Raw genomic sequence first — 21,391 nt, 5'->3', positions numbered from 1 at the left:
TAAAAATTGTTTAGTTGCAAACAGCTAAAGTCAAGTAGAAGACATAGACTCTAATGAGACTTTTACTCCTGTTTTACATTGTGAAACCATATGCCTAATGATATCAGCCAGTGCTGAGGAAACAACACATTCTGAAATCATGTGTGTTTGGGTGTCTGTGTGGTTGTCTGTACGAGTGTGTATACATTTACTAGAAAAAGAGCAAAAGCTAGGGTGAATAGTGTTTCCTGTTGCATGTTTCTATGCTCCTCTACAGGTGAGTGGCTACTTTTCCCTCATTTTATGTACAGTATCTACTTTAATATTTTCCAACTGGTCAAATGCCTGAAAAATTTGCTGATGCTGATAGGCTACTTGTGTAAATGACCGCAAAAGTATTACCAGATATATGATAATACTGGCAGTATCTCCATTGTACTGGAAGAGTATGAAACAAACTGCAACTGCACTGAACACAATGGAAGCAGAATACATATGTGTCTGTGACAGCCTCTGAAAGAGAGGTGGTACGGATGAGAGAGTTATTGAAGAGTCTTGACCTGAAATCACTGAAGCATTAATACTTGTGTTGTGTGATAACCAAGAAGAAGTTATAGAATCCAAGAAACATGTAGATAAATCATGGAAAAAACATGTAGCCCAAAAAAAAAAAAAAATCAGGTTCACCAGGGAGAAAGTAATGGATGGAATGACTGACATTCGATGGATAAAACTCAAGCAGACTTGTTAGCAAATCCATGGAACCAGAATATTCATGGATGTCACTGTAATAAAATATTACATAATGAGAATAATACAAAAGATATACATGTTTTTAGTTTTCGAGTTTATTTGTAGCTATCATTTCAAGAGGAAGAGGGATATGGGGAACATTAAGGAAACGGACAACAGCTCCTTTATTTGATCTATTTTGGTGTCTGGATTATCTTTGACTTTGCTGTTGCTTGAATAGAAAATAAACAGGCAAGAACTCTTTGTTCTGTTAATAAGAAATTTCATTCTCTCTACTTTACTGGTGTACATAGTTTTCTTTCAGTAAATATTAGTGTATGTAGTAGAACTGTTTACTCTACTTTACATGTGTGTGTCAGAGGGTAGTTTGTGTACAGCTATCACTTCCCCTCATTTCCTGTTCCAGTAGCAAATAGTTCAAGGGAGGAACTGTTGCCGATAAATCTTCATGTGGGCTTGAACCACTCTAATTTTATCTTCATGGTCTTTTTGTGAGATATGCATAGGAGGATGGAATATATTTGTTGACTCTTCTAGAACTGTACACTCTTGGATCTTTAAGAATAATAAATCAAACCACGTATCAGAGTGCCTCTCATGCAGTGTTTGCCCCTGGAGTGGGTTGATCATTTACTTGATGCTCTTATGGTTACTATATGAACCTGTAATGGAAGACACTGCTCCTTTTTGGATCTTTTCTATTTCATCTATCAGTCATATCTGGGCGTGTACCATTCTAACAAGCAATATTTAAGTATTTGGTCAATTGGGTGTTTTCTAAGCTACCTCCTTAGTTAGTGGACTACATTTCCTGGGGATTCTTCCAATGAATTTCAGTCTGTCATCTGCCTTACTCATGATCAGTTTTATGTGATCATTTCACTTCAAATGCATAGCTATCTTCTGCAAGCAAGTGCTTCCAGTGAATGTTCCGCAATTGTATAACTATACAGTAAAGGGTCTTTCTGTCTGTGTATTCACAATACATTATAGTTGTTTGTGTTGTGAGTCACTTGCCCTCCCCTGCACCACTTTCTCATCCTCTGCAGGTCTTCCGGCGGATTTGCTACAGTTTAATAGCAGTGTGACTTCACTGTATGATACAACAGCACCATCTGCAAAAAGCCTCATGAAACTTCAGTCTTTATCTACTAGGTCATTTGTATATGCTATGAAAAGTGATGGCCCTATAACACTCCCCTGCGACATGTCAGAAGTTACTTTTACACCTGAAGAGTTTTCATTCAGAATAACATGCTGTATGCTGGTTACTAGAAACTCTTTAATCTGATAGCCCAGTTGGTCGGATATTCTTTGTACTCATATTTGTTTCATTAGGCAGTTGTGTGGAACTGTATTGAATCTGTTCTGGAAGTCACGGGTCATCTACTTGGGTGCCTATATCTACTGCTTTCTGGACCTCATGGACAAACAGAGCAAGCTGTGTTTCACACAAATTTTGTTTTCAGAACCCATGTTGGTTCCTAGAGAGGAAATTTTGAGCCTCCAGAAATGTCATAATGCATGAGCATAAAACATGTTCCAAAATTCTACAACTGGCGAATATCAGAGATATAGTCCTATAGTTTGCTGCATCCATTTGATGACCCTTCTTGAAAAAGGTAATGACCTGTACTTTTAATTGGATCATCAGGAGAACTTCACTCCTCCAAAAATCAATGGTACAATGCTGCTAGAAGAGGAGCAAGTTCTTTCACATAATCTATGTAGAATCATATTGCCATCCCATCAGGCCAGTGATCTTCTCTCTTTTGAGCAATTTAATCTGCTTTTCTGTCCTGTGGTATCACATTTCAATATCAGCCATTCTGTTGTTCATGCGATGATTTAAAGGAGGCAATTCATCTGTGAAACAGTTTCTTTAACTTTCAATATTATTGTTCTTGTCATTGCTACATAACTGTCCACCCCACACATGGCATGGAGCACTAGGGGAGTGATGTATGCAATTTGTACATGTAGCATTTCCTTCATATGCTGTAATACCCATTAGTGGAACAGCAAACATGAAATGTAGATATACATACAATAAAACATGTCACATAAAAGATCAACAATGCTTCAGTCCAATCAATATGGAAAGCTATAGACACTGTATAATATGTAATTAAAACATGTACAAGAACCTTGTCTCAATGACAATAGAAAAGTAAGAGAATAGTACCAACAAAATCAACACATATTCTATAGCAGATTGGATGTACCTGTGAATTAAGGAAGGGTTCAACAAAGGAATCTATATAAAAAAAACCACAACTTAAATAAATGTATTTTAACGTTATGGTTGCAATTACTTTAACAAGGGGAGGAAAACAAGAACAATATCTGCACGGGTACCTGTTACTGCACAGTAGTTTCACTGTGTATGACATTTTGTTTTTTGTATATTTGACTGTATAGTCCTCCAAGTGCACTTGTGATCTATGCCAATGTCCATAGTGGGATTGTGTTGCATCAGCTGGTGTAGCAGTAGGGGCATGGTATACAGCTGTCAGCTATGCCTATGCATGATGTGAACCTCTAACGCTTCCTGTAAGGTAGGTGCATACAAAGAATCTTGCAACTTGCATGTTGCGTCTGTCTTGCAAAATCCCCCCCCCCCCCCCCCCCCAGTTTCAGCTGATTTACTGAACCTGTTGACAATCTTCCACATAGACTGATGTCAAAACTGTTATCATCTTGGCTTAACTCTTTGTGTGAATCTGAAATTGACTGGTGCTCATGTAACATTACAAAACCACAGTGTTTCAATTCTTTGTGTACAAACACTTGCAGAGAACCATGATATTGTTAGAGAGGAGTGTGGATCTTGACACTATGCATTTTCACTCATTGAACTAATTCAGGCATATCTTTTGAGTCTAGTAAGGCTGCTAGTTCAACAAGTAAGTAGATTTAGTGCTTGTCCATACAGTATTTCAGCCAGAGATGCTTGTAAGTCCTTAAAAGCTGATCTCACACCTAATAACACCCAAGGAAGGTTTTCATGCTACTCTCCCCCCCACCCCCCACCCCCACCCCCCACCCCAAAGGCACATTAATACTGCTTTTAAAGTGCAATGCCATCACTCTACCAACCTGTTGCTTTGAGGGTGGTAAGTGGTGGGTCAAAAGCATATCATCCTGGACATTTGACAAAGGTTCAAGAACAGGTCTGGCTCAGACTAACTATCCTTATCTGTTGTGATTGCCCATGGGGCATCCACAGTGTGCAATCCATATTTCTATAAATGCTTGTGTTGTTGATTCTGCCGTAATGTCAGGCAGTGGAGTAGCCTAAACCCCTCTTGACACTCTGTCAGTAGCTGGTAAGATACATCTAAATCACCCAACTGTGTCCAGGTGTACATACTGTAGTTGTGTGGCAGCAGTTTTGAATGGGCCTCAAGCTGGAGTTGAGTGTCATCCTATTTTACTCTTATGACCTTCCACACAAGCCTGTGTCCAAAGTTGGCACTATTTTTTTCATATATAGGCATGCAAAACGTTGGGTCACCAACCTGACCAATTGGCCTATGCCTGGATAAGCCAATCCATGCATCTTGCTAAAGATGGTTTTTCTGTAATTTTTGGATTTGAAAGTGCAGATGCATCCTTGCTAATTGTCATACAATAATCTGGTTACTGTACTGATCATTTGCTGATGTTCTAATTTTAGATTCATTTTGTTGTTTTTTTAATAACTGTTGGAGTTCCTCTTCAGTCTCTTGTAGTGCGTAAATTCATAAAAGTTTAGGCAGATCGACATAGTACTGGTTCTAAAAAAGTAGTCAGGAACCATATTATCTGCCTCTTTATGTGTACAACATCCATGGAGAATTGACTGATCAAATCCAAGTGCCTAAAACATCACGGTGAACAATCTTTATTGGATTGCCTCCACCCATGGGCAGTGATCAATAAATATTTTAAATTATTATTCTTCAGTGTTTGCCTTGAAATGTCTAATGACCTCATGAAATGCCAACAATGCCTGATCAAACCTGTACCATTAGAATTCAGCCATAGTCAATTTTTTTGAAAATAATCTGAGTGGGTAGTGTTTTGTATCAGTAATCTGATGCATCACAGTACTGATCACCAAGTTGCTCACACCAGATGTTATGGTTAATGGGGCACTTTCTACCAGGTGTGCTAGTGTAACAGCCTAAAGATCTCCTACGAAAAATTATAGTCCCTATGAATCAGTGCAGCTCCTGAAAGGTTGTAGGACTAGGTGTAAAATGGATTGTTTCAAGTTGTTTGTTTGTGAGTTTAATCTTGGTGCTATTTATGGAATGAAATATACTGACATATAAAGATCAGACAGTGCTTATCATTGAAGATAAATACTGAGAACACCAACAGCACACCAGACTGCAGCAGCCAAACAAGTGAGCAGCCACAGAACATTGCCTATCAGAATTACATAGAACAGACTACAACGATATTAAGGTGCTGAAACAGTCGTTTAATGTCTGGAACTGTTTCATTAAAGAATCTATCAAGACTGGCATAGAGGAGCTACAATCAGTAATAGTGGTAGTGGCTACAATCGGGGGATCTACACTTCGTCTGATTAAGGTGAGGGACGAAGTATACTACGATGAACTGACTTCGGGGACTGTCGGAGCAACAGAAGCAGCAGAGACACCATCAGTTTGTGTCCCTGGGCACAAGCCTTGGACAGTGCTACTTGTTGACAGGAATAGGGACAGGAGATGCTGTACACATGTGAACACCTGGGTGCAGACTATATACATAGGGCCAGATCAGTGGAAGGGAGGAGGAGGCATAAGCCTTGGCCAGCTAGCTCCTAAGGAATAAGTTTAACAGGACACCTGACAATGACAATGCAGCCTTGTTAAAATATTGTGCCTGTTGGGCAATGAAATCTATCCTTCCACCTATGAACTACACTAGACTGTTGCTAAATCAGCAAATCCTCACACATATGGGTGCCAGATTAGCAGAAGTGCCAGACTACTGAGAGGGTCTTAAATTTACTATAAACACATAGGGATTGTACTTCATCAAATCCAAAGATAAATTCATTTTCACAGAAAATACTACTTTATTATATTTTTTATAGCTGCACTAAATTCTGTTCTACGCATTTTAAGTTTCCTGGTAATATTACTGTCTGTGAATTTACTTTAGCACAAATCAGTGAAGTGATGACATGACACGATTGGACAATGGGTGGAAACAAATAATGCAAGGGAACACTCTCAGCTTGGTTCACTTCTGAATACTCTTTCACGGTTTTGAAAGGTATTTTTGTTTGTTGACAATGGTGCTGACACTCCCCTGGTTCCTCCCCCCCCCCCCCCCCCCCCCCACCCCCTCGTGGCTTATTTTTGTGCAGAACATGCTAACATCTCGAATTCTTTCTAGCCAGCCTGCAAATTAACTATCATGTAGCAATTGTGCACGAAATTCTGGGTATACTGTCCCTTTACTTTACATATGTTTAGCACTAAAACTGCAGCAACTGATTTAAGAAACACCACATTGCCATTGGCACTACAGATATGCACTGCATATGCATGCAGATTTATGAATACTAGAGTGCATAGAAAAACGGGTGCATAACAATACGGCCACAAAACAATACGGAAACGAAGACAAAATACCATGTATTATAAATGCTTAGCTACTAGACTTTAGCAAATTAAATAGTGCTGTTTGCTGTATGTAGAATGGATGAAGTGCTTTAAAAAAATAATTTTACCATAAACCAATCCAATCTTTTTAAAGTCCGCCATAATGCATCCCAGCCAGTAGATGCAAAATCTGCACACTAGACAGGTACAGATACTTAAAACCACCAAATTTGGTAGGAAAAATCAATAACTTTGCAATACTGATCCACAGTCCAGTCCACAGCCACCCACACCACACTGACCGAAAGATCAACAAACTCAACCTCATAAATAGTCACAAACTCGACTAATTGTGTTTGTATGAATTTCATTAACTACATACAAAATAATCAGAAAGACGTACCTGCTGAACGTTGAGCCAAGAATGATAAGTCACTGACATTGTTTCCAGGTAATACTGGTTCATTTTCTCTCAATTCTACCTCTTCTTTCTTCCTTTTCAGTAAAAAGCAAACAACGATCTCCTTGTCTATGTTTCGATGTCTTTTTTTTTGTGTCTGATGCGACAAACCACAACAATGCCCTATGTGTAAAGCAGCATGGATTGAGCACTCGCAAACCTCACAATCGTATCGGGCGAGCAGGTGGAGGTGGCAATGGTGTGTGTGTGTGTGTGTGTGTGTGTGTGTGTGTGTGTGTGTGTGTGTGTGTGCGCGCGTACATAGCTGCGTTCCCAACGGGTGGTGCTTGATTTAAAAACTAGTCACATAAGCACCTTCTTAGAGAAATGTAAAATTTGAAAACATACTACACCTACTTTAAATAGATTATGTAACAAGTGATGAAAATTGTACTGTACGTAGTATAGTACTAATACAGTAGGATAATACCAAGTCTAATTTGAGATTTCTCATGGGTGGACCCAAATGCTTTTTGGGGGGATGGGGGAGGGGGGGGGGGGGGGGAAGGCTTGAGCCTCTTAGTCCCCCTTCCTACCCCCCCGAAATCTGCTACTGGTAGTTGTCCTTTCAGGTTGAACGCCTAGTAGCCGGAAGTGTGCCAGGTTACTGAGGGCCGTATTAGCGAGAGTTCAGTGTATTTCCACAATAGAGGAGCTGTTGTCTGCTTCTCTTCACAATTTTTTTTCAGGAATAGTAAATAATGCCTCACCGTCCATGAGTATTCAGAATGTAATCATGATCTATTTAAATCTTTCAGTTCGAGCTGGTTTGTAGAGCAAAAGAGGGTTCAAAGGAGTTGTTGGCGTACGTATAATGTACTAATCTTTTTTTCATTCCATAAAAATGTTTTGCGTATATGATCATGGAAGTAAAGTGGAATAATTGGAAGGAATGTTACAGCCTTCCCATGGAATGCTGCAAAGCAGTGTTTTAAAATTGAACTTAACATAATTTGTGCAGTTATCCTTTCTAATAGTAGCACTACTCCTTGAATGTGAGCATAAGAACCACTCTGGAATTTGGAAATGTAGGTGTAGTTTTAACTGAGTCATGAGATGCTTTCAGGTGGTTCAGTTGAAAATCAGTCATAAAAGGCAAGTTTTAAGCTGCAGTAAAAAGCCAGTCACATAGTTTTAACATCTGAGCAAGTTTAACCCTACCCCTTATTTATATCTGTAAATCATGTAGCACTGAATTTGGTATCTGAATGGCTTATTCATCTACTATTGTCTCATCAGTACTTTTAAGTTAGTTGCCAGTTCGCCTTATAAACAACTGAAGGCAGGAGCTTTTCCTTTGCTGTAGTGATTGACTCCATATTTCTCAGTTCCGATGGTAGAATTTTCTCATTAGTGCCACATGTCATATACAAACGTGGAAACTATTCACCTTTTCAGTTGTGTCACTGTCTATCTTCTAATTCTGCTATATGTGATCTGCCAGCTCATACAAAGAAAGTATTTGTTTCGATGAAAAGCTTACCTTGTGTGATCAGCAGCGAGTTCAAAGAATGAGAGCGCAATTGGCAAACCACCATCATTACGTGTCATTGCCTCAACTATATTGGCCTGTAATTCCTTAACTGCAACATATGGTTACACAAAACTGAAGAAATGTTATTCAAGAAAATATTGTAAATGGTCATAAGCATTTGTAATAAGTATTATCATCAACTTCCTGGCACTTATGCAAAGCCATGTAATTTCCAAATTGGGTTATATTATTCACAATATAATCTGGTACTAGGCAATGTAATTATAAATCTTTGAATCAATAATACACTGTAATCAATCAGAAGTAATCTAAAACAAAATTTATCATATTTGTAACAAGAGAAAATTACTTGATTAAATATGATATCAGATAGTGCCTGCCTGCATATAATCTACATGCACTGTAGTGTAATTAGTGTTCCACACTCATTTGTTGCAATAAACCCCCTCTATGTCAAATAACATGCATTATGTTACTGTAGAGCCAAACAACAGAACTATCCAGTTTTTTGTAATCTTGCAAGTGCTTTTGATTGCATGAACCATCAAATTCTACTTCTGAAACTGAAATGTTATGGCATTAATGGCACACTATTTCCATGGATTTAGTCATCATAAAAGAAAGCAGAGTATAATTTTAACAAACCACATCATGGGAATAAAAATAAAATCAGAATGAGAAACATAAATATGGCACTCCACAAAGCTCATTATTGACTTCATTCTTGTTCCTGTTCTACATAAATTATCTTTAAATGATTTTGAAATATTATTCTGAATCTGTAATGTTTGCTGATGACACAAGCTTGCTAATAAAGTGCCCAACTCACGCACACCAGGCATAGCATAAATGGTACTTGAGCAAGCCTTTACCTGGTTCACTAGAAAAATTTAATTCTTATTCAAAAACTCCCATGTTCTGCAGTTTAAGAAATATTAAAATTACCTGTTGATGCTGGAAACAGATTAAAGGTCACACAGTAAACAAAACACTAAGGGTAAAATTCATTGGTTGAGCTGGGTGGAAAGCTAAAATGGAGGCAATATGTAGACAAACTATGTAAAAAATTCAGTTTGACATGTTCTGCACTAAGAATGAGCCATCAAGATGAGAGGTTTGGTTTGCTTCACACATTTTTCATCCCTGTTGACGTCCTGAATCCTCTTCAGGGGCAATGCAGTTAAAATGAAGAACATTTTCATTTTGAGAAAGCAGTCAGAGTACTTGGTGTACTTTTGTATTCACTGTCTTCATTTACTTTGTAATCCTAGATTTTCTTATTTTGTTCATTCTGAAACTGTGGGTGCTAATTTTTTTTAGCATAAAAATTGAACATGTTAATTGAAATGTTCAATTTTTATAAAGAGAATCATGGTTTTGTGTAAGTGCTACATGAGTGAAGAATAGACTCAAATGAGAAAATTGTTTTTTATGTTTACTACTGTTTGGATATTTACTCATTACATAATAACATTTCAGGTAGGATGCTTAAATGTGTAATGACAAACTACGCAATGAAAATATCTCCAAACCTAAATATCAAACGTAGGTTGAAAATAATTATGTATCAAGCAGACAACAATTAGCATGCATTATATCCTGGCTAGATGTTCAGGAATACAAGTAACAACATGACTGTACTAACAGTCATATTAGTATCGATGTAGTGACAGTTTTATTTTTGAATATTTCAGTCACAATATTATATAAAGCTGTTGATGAATCATATGTTTTTAATTTTCTCTCTCTCGCTCATCACCTCTATCACAAATCAGCAGAAACAATTTCTTGGACACCCTCAAGCAAAGCAGCAACCGGCCACTTTTTAAAATCTTTATTATATGGGAATAGGCGTTTCTGCTCTTCACTCATCTTCATCTAATGAATGCAACACTGCATTTGTGCAGCAATGAATCTATAACTGTTTTTGCAGTCCAAATCAAGGCAGAAGAAGGAGCCACAAATTACGGAAAAAAAAGGTAGCTGCAGTATTCAAAATGCACTCAATAAAAACTTATACTGAAGAAGATATGAATGTGCTGTTTAAGACTCTCCCAATGTCCACAGATAATGGTGTGAAAGCTGCACAATATTACAACAATACAGCTTCTTGTCATCTTCAGTTGCTTACAGATGTATGGCTGATGTGGTTTGCCAGTACATGCACCGGCTCACTAGAAAAGCACAGGTGCCAAAGGGTTGGATAACATTATCACAGACAAATCATAGAGAATGTCAATGCCCTGAGTCCCCTGCAGTAGAAATGGGGTATGATCTGTGTATGAGTGACAACGGAAACCCTAACCACAAGACATGGACCCAGAACATGTGTGCAGAGTGCTGGCACCCAGTTTAAGGGTCCTGACTATCATCCTCCATCTGTGTTGACTCTCTAGATTCATTGGTCAGTGGATGTTAATCCCTTAGTACATCAGTGTTGGTTCCCATGCTTTGCTAAGCTGAAATCCCATGTCTCTGTTAGTGAGGGTTTTAGTTATATGTATTTCAACTGCTTCTTCAATGACAGAGTCTCACTGTGTGAAGACAGACAACAGGATCTTTGCCTCTCCATAGTTCATGTCCCATGTCTAGACTATATTCAGTAACAGAAGATTTTTCTAGTCTACCTGTTATGACATGATGACTAAGTTCATCGCATCTATCTTTAACAGAATGACACATTTCGTCAATGTATGATTTTTAACACTAGGATTGGGATTTTATATGCCCACAGTCTCCTTCAACATAGGTTGTCTTTAACAGAACCCAGTATCATTTGTACTCAGGCTGGGGGGCAGAAAAAAAAATTATTTGATTTTTCTTGAATAGCCTGTAAATCTTAAAGGAGATGCCACCAATGTAAGGTAGAAAAGCCATCCCTGAGAAGTTCTCCATTTCATCTGTTTCTTCCTGAGGTGTAGTGTATGCTGGTTGAAGTGAATTTCAAATTTGCTTATCAGAGTAATTATGCTGGACAAACACAGAGTGACAGCTATATGAATGAGAATCCTTAATACACCACTGAGTTGGGACGGATGATAGCAGCTCATAGTTCGCAGACATAGGTCAGTGTGAGCTGATTAATGGAACAAACTGTGACAGAGCAAACAGTCTTCTTTTCTATGGACCAAGATATCTAAAAACAGGAGTTCTCCACTTCCATGGTGAAGCAGATGTTTGGATGGAGAGAGTTAAGATGTTCCAGAAATGAATGAAGTGTTGTCCTCCGTGTTGCCCCCCCCAGGTGACCATAGGACAAAGGTGTCGTCCACATATTTCCAATACCGATAAGGTTTAGAAACCGCTGATGAAGTGTTTTGTCCTTGAAGCCTCCTGTAAAATTGTGGGAGACTGAGGGCTCCCCACAGCAGGACCGTCAGTTAGCTCAAATTATTGTTCATTAAACAAAACATAAGTTGAGGTAAGCAGATGCGTGAAAAGATGTAAGATGTTCTTCTCAATGAATCCACCAGAGGTGCTCATGCAAACAAAGAGATCACATTGAAACTCACTTACACATCACTTGGTTCTAGATGAAAATTCCCCAGTTGCTGTATAAAATCCTCTGAGTTTCGAACATGGTGTTCACATTTTCATACCAAAGGGCTCAAAAGGAAAGCCAGATGTTTGTCAAGATAACATGTTAGGGCTCCTATATTGCTCACAATGGGGTGAAGTGGAGCCACTTCTTCATGTATCTTATTCAAGCCATAAAGTTGTGGTGGATCTGGTTCTTCTACTCTTAAGCTCTTTTTCAGATGTTCAGGAAATTGGCTAGATTTGTGAGGGTGAACATCTTCCACTGTACTGGATCCATTGAGTCCTTAAAAAGACGACAATACGCTGAGTCTTGCAATAAATCCTTCATCTTGCCAAAATATGTTACTGCAGGCAGAAGGGCAGTAGGGTTCCCCTTGTCAACAAGTAAAATTACTATTTTTGTGTCTACTTGTAAAGAACAGAGTACCCCAGTGGTGATCCTACTTATGGCCATGCAAGTCTCTCACCTTATTTGTTTAGCAGTTTCACTGGGAAATTACAAGATACCTTACTCAAAGCCACTGACCAAATCCTTGATGTGTAAAGTATTCATAGTGGGAGCAAAATTTAGTCCCTCTTCCAACACTGATATAGCAGCATTGCTCAGTGCTTTATCTGTGAAATTAAACAAAGTGCATCTGCTTGGAAGTTTGACGGACCACAGCCTGCTGCCATGTCCAAGTGACCACACCCAGGAACCCGCTAAAAGACACTGTGAGATATTCAGATGAAGTGAAAGAAAGCTTCTGGAGAAGATTAATTCTCGCCTTGTGTAATGGATTCATTCTCTCACCAGAGCCCTTGTAGCTCATTGTTTAATCATTCTGGTGGCTACAGAGTTGATCGAGTTGAAGAATATAATTTACTACAGAATGCAGTGTATCATCATCTCCTTAAGGATCCAACAAATGCAGTACAACAGAAGACATCCTCCCTCCTCAAATCCAGCCAGCTTCTTCAACTGTTGTAACTGTGACCATTCTGGTTGCGGGGTTGCAGAGAATGAAGTGTGGTGGGACCAAACGGGAGCAGCCCGTGAACAACAAACAGACAGGAAAGGACAGACATGAACAACAACGGACAACTGAGTAAGACGTTACAATGACAACACGCAAGAAGCAACGGGGTGACAAGAGACAACCAAACAAATCCACAACATCCACACTAGTAATGTAAACAAAGTACTGTAAACACGCTGTCTGTTGCCAAGATGTTGATAGACTCCACGAATTTCAGACTGCCTAGCTGAGCGAGAGGCCGGCGCTTATGTACAGGATACTATAAGTCGCTATTGGCTGCTGGGACCACATGCTCCACCATGGTGCCCTCACGTTAATTGCAAGCCAGGAAAGTGCGCAGCCATGGCGTATGGTGCGACGACTGTAGAGACCTCTAGTGTAATCAAGGTCCATGCCATCTGGCATGGATTCAAAACCCACGACACTCGGTACCAGATCCCTCCCCCTGAAACTTGCGTGTAGGGGCGGAAAAGCCCCGGACGGTGCCAAGGTGGGAAACAGATGGGAAAAGACTTGGGCTCATCATTGGATTCAACGAGGTTATTTCTTTTTGTAAGTTTGACTCGACACTTAGTTTTTCGTGAAACTCGAAATCAGCAACAATTTTATTTTCTTCATTTTTAACTTTTGTTTCATCTGTATTTACTTTTTTTTACAACAGCTGCAGTGTCAGAAATATCATCCATACTACTTGAACTCGAAGTCGAACCAGCAACATTTTTTGCGAAAAATTTATCTACTCTGCCAAGCGTTTTTAGAACATTGGCTTCTCCTTTCGTTTCATAATTTTCGAAATGCTGCCCCACTTAATTTTGCATGTTTGCTTTTTTCACTGTTGTTCATGGTAAGGCACTTACAAAATTGTCAACCAACAGTCAAAACAAAAGAAAAAAGCTTGTGAATGGAAAGAAAGAAAGACTGTATACAGTTCCAATCGTACTACACCGCATGTGAGCACAAAGTTTTTTACTTTAAACATGGCACACAAGCACAAAGCATTTTCCTTTAAACACAGAGCTATGAACTGACCAACTCGGATTACTCGACTAACTGTGCTATGAGAGAACGACAATGCTGAATAATTGAATTTCATTGTCTCCTGTTTCTCTGTTGTCAATGAACAGTAGAAGCATACCTGCCGGCTAAAACTCGTATCGTAAAGAAAATGGGACACTCCCTTTTTTGGCTTCTGTTTCCCATGTCGCCAGAATTTTAGCTGGGACGCAAATATGTTCTGAATATTCTTAGCATTGTCTCTCTAATTTAAAATGCAAATAATTTTTTCAATTTCAAGCAGTGAGGTGTGCTGGATCGACCCTTATCCCACTTATTCTTATAACATTTTAGAGGTTTCTGTGAGCAGAGAAGACAGGTTACAAAGTTTAAGTAGTCTTGATGATAGTTGATGTGGTGTGTTGTCACTAGTGTGAACACTGCTGTTGTGTCTACATGCAAATGCACCTTTTGTTCCAACATAAAGTAAAAATAACCTTTCCACAAAGAAAAATAGCTTAGTTAAGAAGTTTAATATTTTGCAATGCTACATACTATTTGAGTGCACAGAGTGGGAACTTTGATATCATGCAGGCTGCAGCACAATAAATGACACAAATGAAAGTCGGTTTCTTCTTCATTTTTCCAAAAAAGTAACTAACTAAATAAATAAATTTTTAAACTGTTGTGAAGTGTATTTCACACATTATTAGACATTCTGATTATGTTCTTTTCGTACAAACATGTGTTTAAAAATGTAAATACACCCAGTATCAACATGTCTTGTTAAACGGGTGTCATTGAATTAAAACTCAGATACTGAAGACCACAGAGCTTTCACATTAATTACAGTAATGTAGGGCTGACTTGATACTTCCTCGTAATTTTTACAAGAAATTTAAGTAGAATTGGGTTTTACTTACTGAGGCCTACACATGTTACAGTATTGAAAAAACTGGTGATTAGTTTATCACAGCTTTTCAGGGGTCCCAGTATTTCATGGGGAAAATATGGCAGGGTTAAGTAGAAGCCGACAACATTCTTGGAATAATAATGTTTCAAACATTGTATTGTAGATTGTCGTCCTGACAGCTTACTTCCAAATAGTTTGAACAGTCATGAAGATGATACCACACAGACATCGAATGTTAAATTTCCATTCAGTCACCAAATAAACTATGTATATTTCTAAGATTGTATTGTCGAATTTCGTTCTGAAGGCTTATTTAAACTAGCAAGTTGTTTAGCAATATTAAAATTTTTTGTCATTTGTAAGCGCAGTTATTTTAAAATGTAAAAGGTTAAAATGCGTACACAGCAAAAAATGCTGCCCGTGCCTAGTGGGTCTATATGTATATCTGCCACTGTGCAGCACCCACAAGGTGGTTACACAAATTGGTCACAAATCGATATTTATACAAATATCGATGGAAAATGCAAAATTGTAAACTTCTGCAGCTGATGGATGAATGTGTAATGTGGCAGCCTAATTTCATCATGCAGCTACCAAGGACTGTAAACAGGTGACAAAATGATACCAGGGCATAAATTCTTTGTGAATTTTATTGTGTGTACTCAGTTGGATACTAACTATGCCTTGCAGACTGGCCCAGCATTTGAAAGAGGAAAGACTGTAAACAGGGGACATAATGATACCAGGGCATAAATTCTTTGTGAATTTCATTGTGTGCACTCAGTTGGACAGTAACTATGCCTTGCAGACTGGCCCAGCATTTGAGAGAGGAAGTGCAGTAGGGCTCAAAGTAGCTATTTGGAATAACTGGCTAATTGAATAGGAGTGATGCCACTGTAAGACAACGCTGGCAGGAATAGGCGAACCATGGATAAACACACCATAAAGAAGGAAATAGTCAATGTAAAGAGATGACAGAATGTGAGGACCATGCAATCATCAGAGCCGCACTCAGAGCCCCGGGTTCATTGTTTCCACTGACCCATGTGCCTCAGTGGCCACAAGGACCAGCAATAGGGCACTCACAAAAAAGGAACTGACCTCACAGTACCCCTTGCACCTACTACCATTGACCTCTGTACACCAATTAGCACTTTTGCAAATTGTGTCAGGCACATTCAGCCTGGAATCTCACTAGTAGTAGGGCAATGGCGGCTCCGGCGCAATTTGTTTCTGCAGGTTGCACACATTCAGGGGCAAGCATACAGGAGAAGGAAGAGATTAGTTTTTAATATCCTATCGACAAAGTGGTCACTAGAGATGGGGCACAAACTCGGATCAGGAAGGGTGGGGAAGGAAATCGACCATGCCATTTCAAAGGTACCATCCTGGCATCTACCTGAAACATTTAGGGAAATCACAGAAAACCTAAATCAGAATGGCCAGACACAGATTTGAACCATTGTCCTTCCAAATGTGAGCCCTGCGTGCTAACCACTCAGCCACCTTGCTCTGTGGCAAGCATAACTTCAGGGGCAAATTATTTTCATTCCCCTCCCCTTGCCTCTTGTTATGCTAATTGATTTATGACCGCTTGGGGGTACTCCAACTTTCTGAAAAAACACCTACTCCTTCCCCTCACCTTCCTCCTCCCTCATCCTTCTCCTCCCTCACCCCTCTGGGATATCCTAACCCCTTCCCTCTGCTCCTTGCTGATACAAGCACACTTTTGATATAAAATTAATTAAATTGATCAATGAATTACTCTTCCCCCTCTGGTACATCCCATAGCCTAACACTCCTCCCCCACTCACCCCCTCCCCATCAGCAATTGTCACATGTCACTGGAAACCACACTAACTGCTAACCCCTCTTTTGTCCTGAACAAAGTATCAGGTACCTGATAAACCCCAAGCTGTGTTTGTCTTGGAAATAGGTCTTCCACTGTATGAAATTGATTGGCTAATTAATTAATCGATAACCTCTGTATGGGACACTTTTTCTTTGAATCCTATTGGTGGATACTAGGACTGGCGTATTTCACATGAAATTGCAGGATTCTATCCCACAACCACCCACTCTCCAACCCTTACTCTTCCCCCTTCCAGATTTTCTCCATACCTCCTATTTTTGGATACTGGCACAGTTAGGTCGTTTGGCAGGAAATTCTTTACATTGGAGGTAGCTGAAAATGTAGTGACAAGTTCAAATTTCAGTTCGGTGGCACTATATCCTTAAACAATTTACAGGAGACGGGGCATGGTTTTGATTGGAATGTGCTCATGATACCAGTATTGGGAACAATAAATTGATCAATCAGGAATTTGAAATTGCCACTAGAAGCGGTGCTGTATAAAATTATAGTTGTAATTTCAAATTTCAGAGGAAATTTATGCTGTCATGTTGTGCAACTCCTGCCCACCTACATGCCTGCTAAGTAAATTTTTTAAAGCACTATAGAATTCCCAAGTTGATTCTCTCTGCTACACCAAGAAGAAGGAAGAGGGGAAAGAGTCTACCATATGACAGAATAGTAACAGCAACATATCCACATTTACTTAAATAAATACCTCTCCATCTCTCTGCTGCAAGACAGAGTCCACTGGGATGTGCTGAGAAGCACTCAACGCCACACACAGAAGCTGTCAGCATATGGACAAGACACTTTGTAAACATATACATTTAAACCACAATCCATTCAGTAGTTGCTGTCATAATTAGATGCTGGAGACTGCAGAAACATAGGTAGGTCACTGTCTCGTGTTGGCCTTGCTGGTAACTGTACCCTAATCTCCCGGCACCCACACACCAGCCATTCTGAATGCTCAGAGGATGGAGAAAGTTCTGCCATCAGTACCACCCATGAACTGATCAATTTACATTAGAGAAATACATACATACATTCGCCATATTGAATCTTCTCAAATTTCCACATAAAGTCGGAAAATACTCGCAATACATGCAATCATGAAGGCTGCCCAACACATACTGCGTATTAGTTCTCTATTCACCCACCCAGAGCATGACATGCTGAGGTCAACTGCACACTTGCTACGTGCCTGACGGCTGGTCCTGGCGGAGGTTCGAGTCCTCCCTCGGGCATGGGTGTGTGCGTTTGTCCTTAGGATAATTTAGGTTAAGTAGTGCGTAAGCTAAGGGACTGATGACCTTAGCAGTTAAGTCCCATAAGATTTCACACACATTTGAACATTTGTAATGCGCCTGACCATTTTGGGAAGCTCATCAGTGGTTTGTGACTTAAGCCAGAAATGTCCATTCATTTTGGCCACTGACCACCTTAGCCATACGCCAGGACACCAAACACAGCCATTCCAAGAAACCAGCCACATATTTATTAGTATAATTACAATGAAATATTACGATTGCGTCACCAATCTGGTGACATTTGACAATGAGCACACTATTGGAAATACATCCTCCTGATGACTGTGGTTCTGGAAATATTAATTTCCCATGTAACTCTCTATCCTCCTTATGAATAGGCATAATTTTTCTCGTAAAATATTTCATACCCTTGACGATGATCGACGCACTGAAAATGCAATTTTCCACAGCAAATCTATATCGTCCAATCCAACAAAGGCAAAGAAAATGATGTGGGTTGGACTATGATTTTCACAATCATAGTCCCACCCACATCATTTTCTTTGACTCTGTTGGAACACTAACCACAGTAACATTATGTTCCAACAGCATAAAATTTCTGACAAGTAGCATGATTATCATTTATAGATTTATAGCAGCCGAAAAATTATGATATGTCCACACCTAAATCAGCTGGGTGTAGTTTTGCACAGCCTACCACTGCTTTCTAGTAGCAAAAACCTCCTGCCACATCATTGTTATCACATATTTGTTGGGGAATAAAGAGAGCAATTACAATTAAGAAGCCCTCACTTCTTTTATTTACATAACATACGTTCTTGCACGATAGTCGGCGTTTGCCAGAACAGGAAGGACTGACACCTCCAACCAAGCCACAGACCCCTGCTAATTCTCTCAAAATCACATCAATTCTGACATCACTATCCCTCATTAGAAGACTGTTGTCCTCCATCGATCACTGACTAGACAGAGAGCTATCACAATGAGAAAAATAGGACACTAACTTGGGGGAGGAAATGCAGAGTATACGTGGATTGCACAAAGAAATTCAGAAGTATAACACCTACAACTCATTGACTCAGAATAACTGTCTATAAATATCTCTCTGTAAAGCTCTTTAACTCATTCATCATATCCCTATGAGTGCCACGTTAGAAATACCCCACTCTGATAGTGTCAGTCAGAGTCTGCGTTAACAACACAGTCTCTCTCTCTCTCTTTCTCTCTCCATTATTTTTGTAACACCAAACAAAGAAAAACTACGAACTACAAAAATTTCGCTAACGTCACCTCGTAAAGGACTCAGTAAGGTTTTACCCTGTCTCTCTCTTCCGATATATCGGAAACAAATACCATCTTCATGTTGACATTGACGATGCGTAGTGATACCGTAAATATATGTGTACTAAAGTGCGCGTCATTTATGACGGCGGCCGAGTTTAGGTTCGTTCTGCGCATCTGATGTCACAAAAGACAGTCAGCCAATGAACAGAGAACGACGTTGCCAGAGCTCGACTGCAGTGCAGAGCACGGACGAGTGTCTTCAGTTTTACAAACGTTCAGTCATAAATAAAGTTATTGAACAAAAGCAATGTCTTGATAGCAGACTTTCATTTATAGATAGTTTGGAAAAAGCATTCTTTATACCAATTGCTTCATATTCTATTAATTAATTAAATCAAACAAGCAATAAGCCTCCTAATTCAGGCGATAGCAAGGAAAGGTGTTTGTATCATTATCACTAACCGCTTTTTCGCAATAAAGAACAGCGGTAATTGTTTATTTCCTATGCTACTTCGACGAAACGTGAGTAATTCATAATCATACCAAGTGTTTGTCGGTATTTTGTGTGATATTTTGAAGTCCTCCTGGAAACACATTGAGTGATGTGCTGTGTTAGCATAATGGTTAAAGTGTATGGCTGCTAAGCAAAAGGTTCTCAGTTCATACCTTGATCGGGGCTTAATATTTTCTTTATTTAAAAACAATATCGAAGTGTCTTACTTCATGAATTTTATTCGTTTGAATGTATTTTTTTGAAATTTCTAGTGGCAACTAAAATCGACCATACGGAAAGTATACGCTATGGACTTTTACCTCTGCAAACTCTTCAAAATTTCGTGCAATGATTTACTACATCTAATGCTGCACAATAACTGCGTTGAACATCGAAACAAAATTAAATCACTTATGGGGGGAAGGTATCAGTCAAGAAGATGTGTAAAAATCAAATTTTTGGGCCAAATAGTTTTTGTGAAATCGAATGATAAAGTGTGTCAAAGCAGTCGAAACACCATGTGTCTGCACAGGCGAGCAGTGCAATGATGACAAAATCGCGCCCATCGCGGAATGCAGGGAGCACGTCTCTGTAGCAGTGAAAGGGTTAATGCGGCCATGGTGGCTTTACTTCATAAACTGCGCGCTCCCCCCTAAACGTAAGTCTGCGAACTATACTATGCGCTGCTTCTCTTGGCGCGTTCAACTGGCAACACAGCAATCTCCCACGTCTGGGCGGGCATGTGCGAACCGCCAAGATAAAAGAATTGAACTATAGTCCACTGATGCAGTTGGCCAGTAACCGAAGTCCCTTCCGTAGACCTGTGTGAAGTTTTGTCACATTTATTAGAAGAAGACCATACCCCATATACTATCTCTCACAATAGAGGGTCCTTGTGTTGTTGTTTCATAAGCAGTTTGATACATTTTTTAATGTAATACATCGAAGCAGTGTGTGACTGCAGATGTGAACACATGCATACATTTTGTTTTTCTACGATGACTATGAGGTCTGTGTGAGGTACCAGCCTGACATTAACATGTTTCGATCAATTAACTCCCACAGAAAGCTGAATGTCACGTGATGTAAACTAAGCAGCTCCCACAACACAATAATGCTTGGAATAAATGACAGAGGCGGTGTTTCTTATTGACAAATATGTGGAAAACTTCTCAATATATGGAAACAGGAAGAATTTGCAACATTGTGGAGCGTTTCCAAACAGCTAACCGAAGGCGATGACCTCTACATTTAATCTTATCTTACACACTGATGGGATAGCAGATGTCTCAGCGTTAAGTTTTTGAAGAGACCCAGAGTACTGATTCGTCATATTGGTGGAGCTTATTGCACCCAGGTATGTGACCTCCAAATGTTTGGACATTGCATCTTTTTTTATAACTTTCAATGCATAACCACATGTGGAACATGGAGTATTCTGTAGGGATGAAACCAATAGAACACAGATAACATGCACTATCAGTTGTCAATTTCATAGGTGGAGGAATGGAATGATTTTCAAACAAGCAGGCGAGCATTTAAGTACCATCATCCCTCCACATTTTTTGTCTATTTCCATCAATTTTACGTATTTTCCATCAATTTTCGTAACTTTACTAGGTTTTGCGTTATTTCAATGCATGTTACTAAATTATTCAGCGTCCAAACTACCACTGTCAACAAGTTGCCACGCCAACAAAACGTCTCATCACTTCCATCTCGTGATGCTA

The 21,391-nt window shown here is 39.3% G+C and overlaps 1 protein-coding gene across 1 annotated transcript in view; it reads right to left on the bottom strand.

The window, feature by feature from the left end:
- LOC124735543 (ionotropic receptor 93a) overlaps positions 1 to 21,391 on the bottom strand; it is a 295,666-nt gene that overhangs the window by 168,634 nt on the left and 105,641 nt on the right. Inside the window, exon 4 of the mRNA XM_047248570.1 lies at positions 8,282 to 8,381. Coding sequence (XP_047104526.1) covers positions 8,282 to 8,381 — 100 coding nt within the window. The remainder of the gene's footprint in view (positions 1 to 8,281; positions 8,382 to 21,391) is intronic.

The sequence above is a fragment of the Schistocerca piceifrons genome, chromosome 1 (genome assembly GCF_021461385.2).
Source record: "Schistocerca piceifrons isolate TAMUIC-IGC-003096 chromosome 1, iqSchPice1.1, whole genome shotgun sequence".
Lineage (NCBI taxonomy): Eukaryota > Metazoa > Arthropoda > Insecta > Orthoptera > Acrididae > Schistocerca > Schistocerca piceifrons.
Note: the sequence above shows the minus strand (reverse complement) of the source record. Positions and strands in the feature narration are given on the sequence as shown.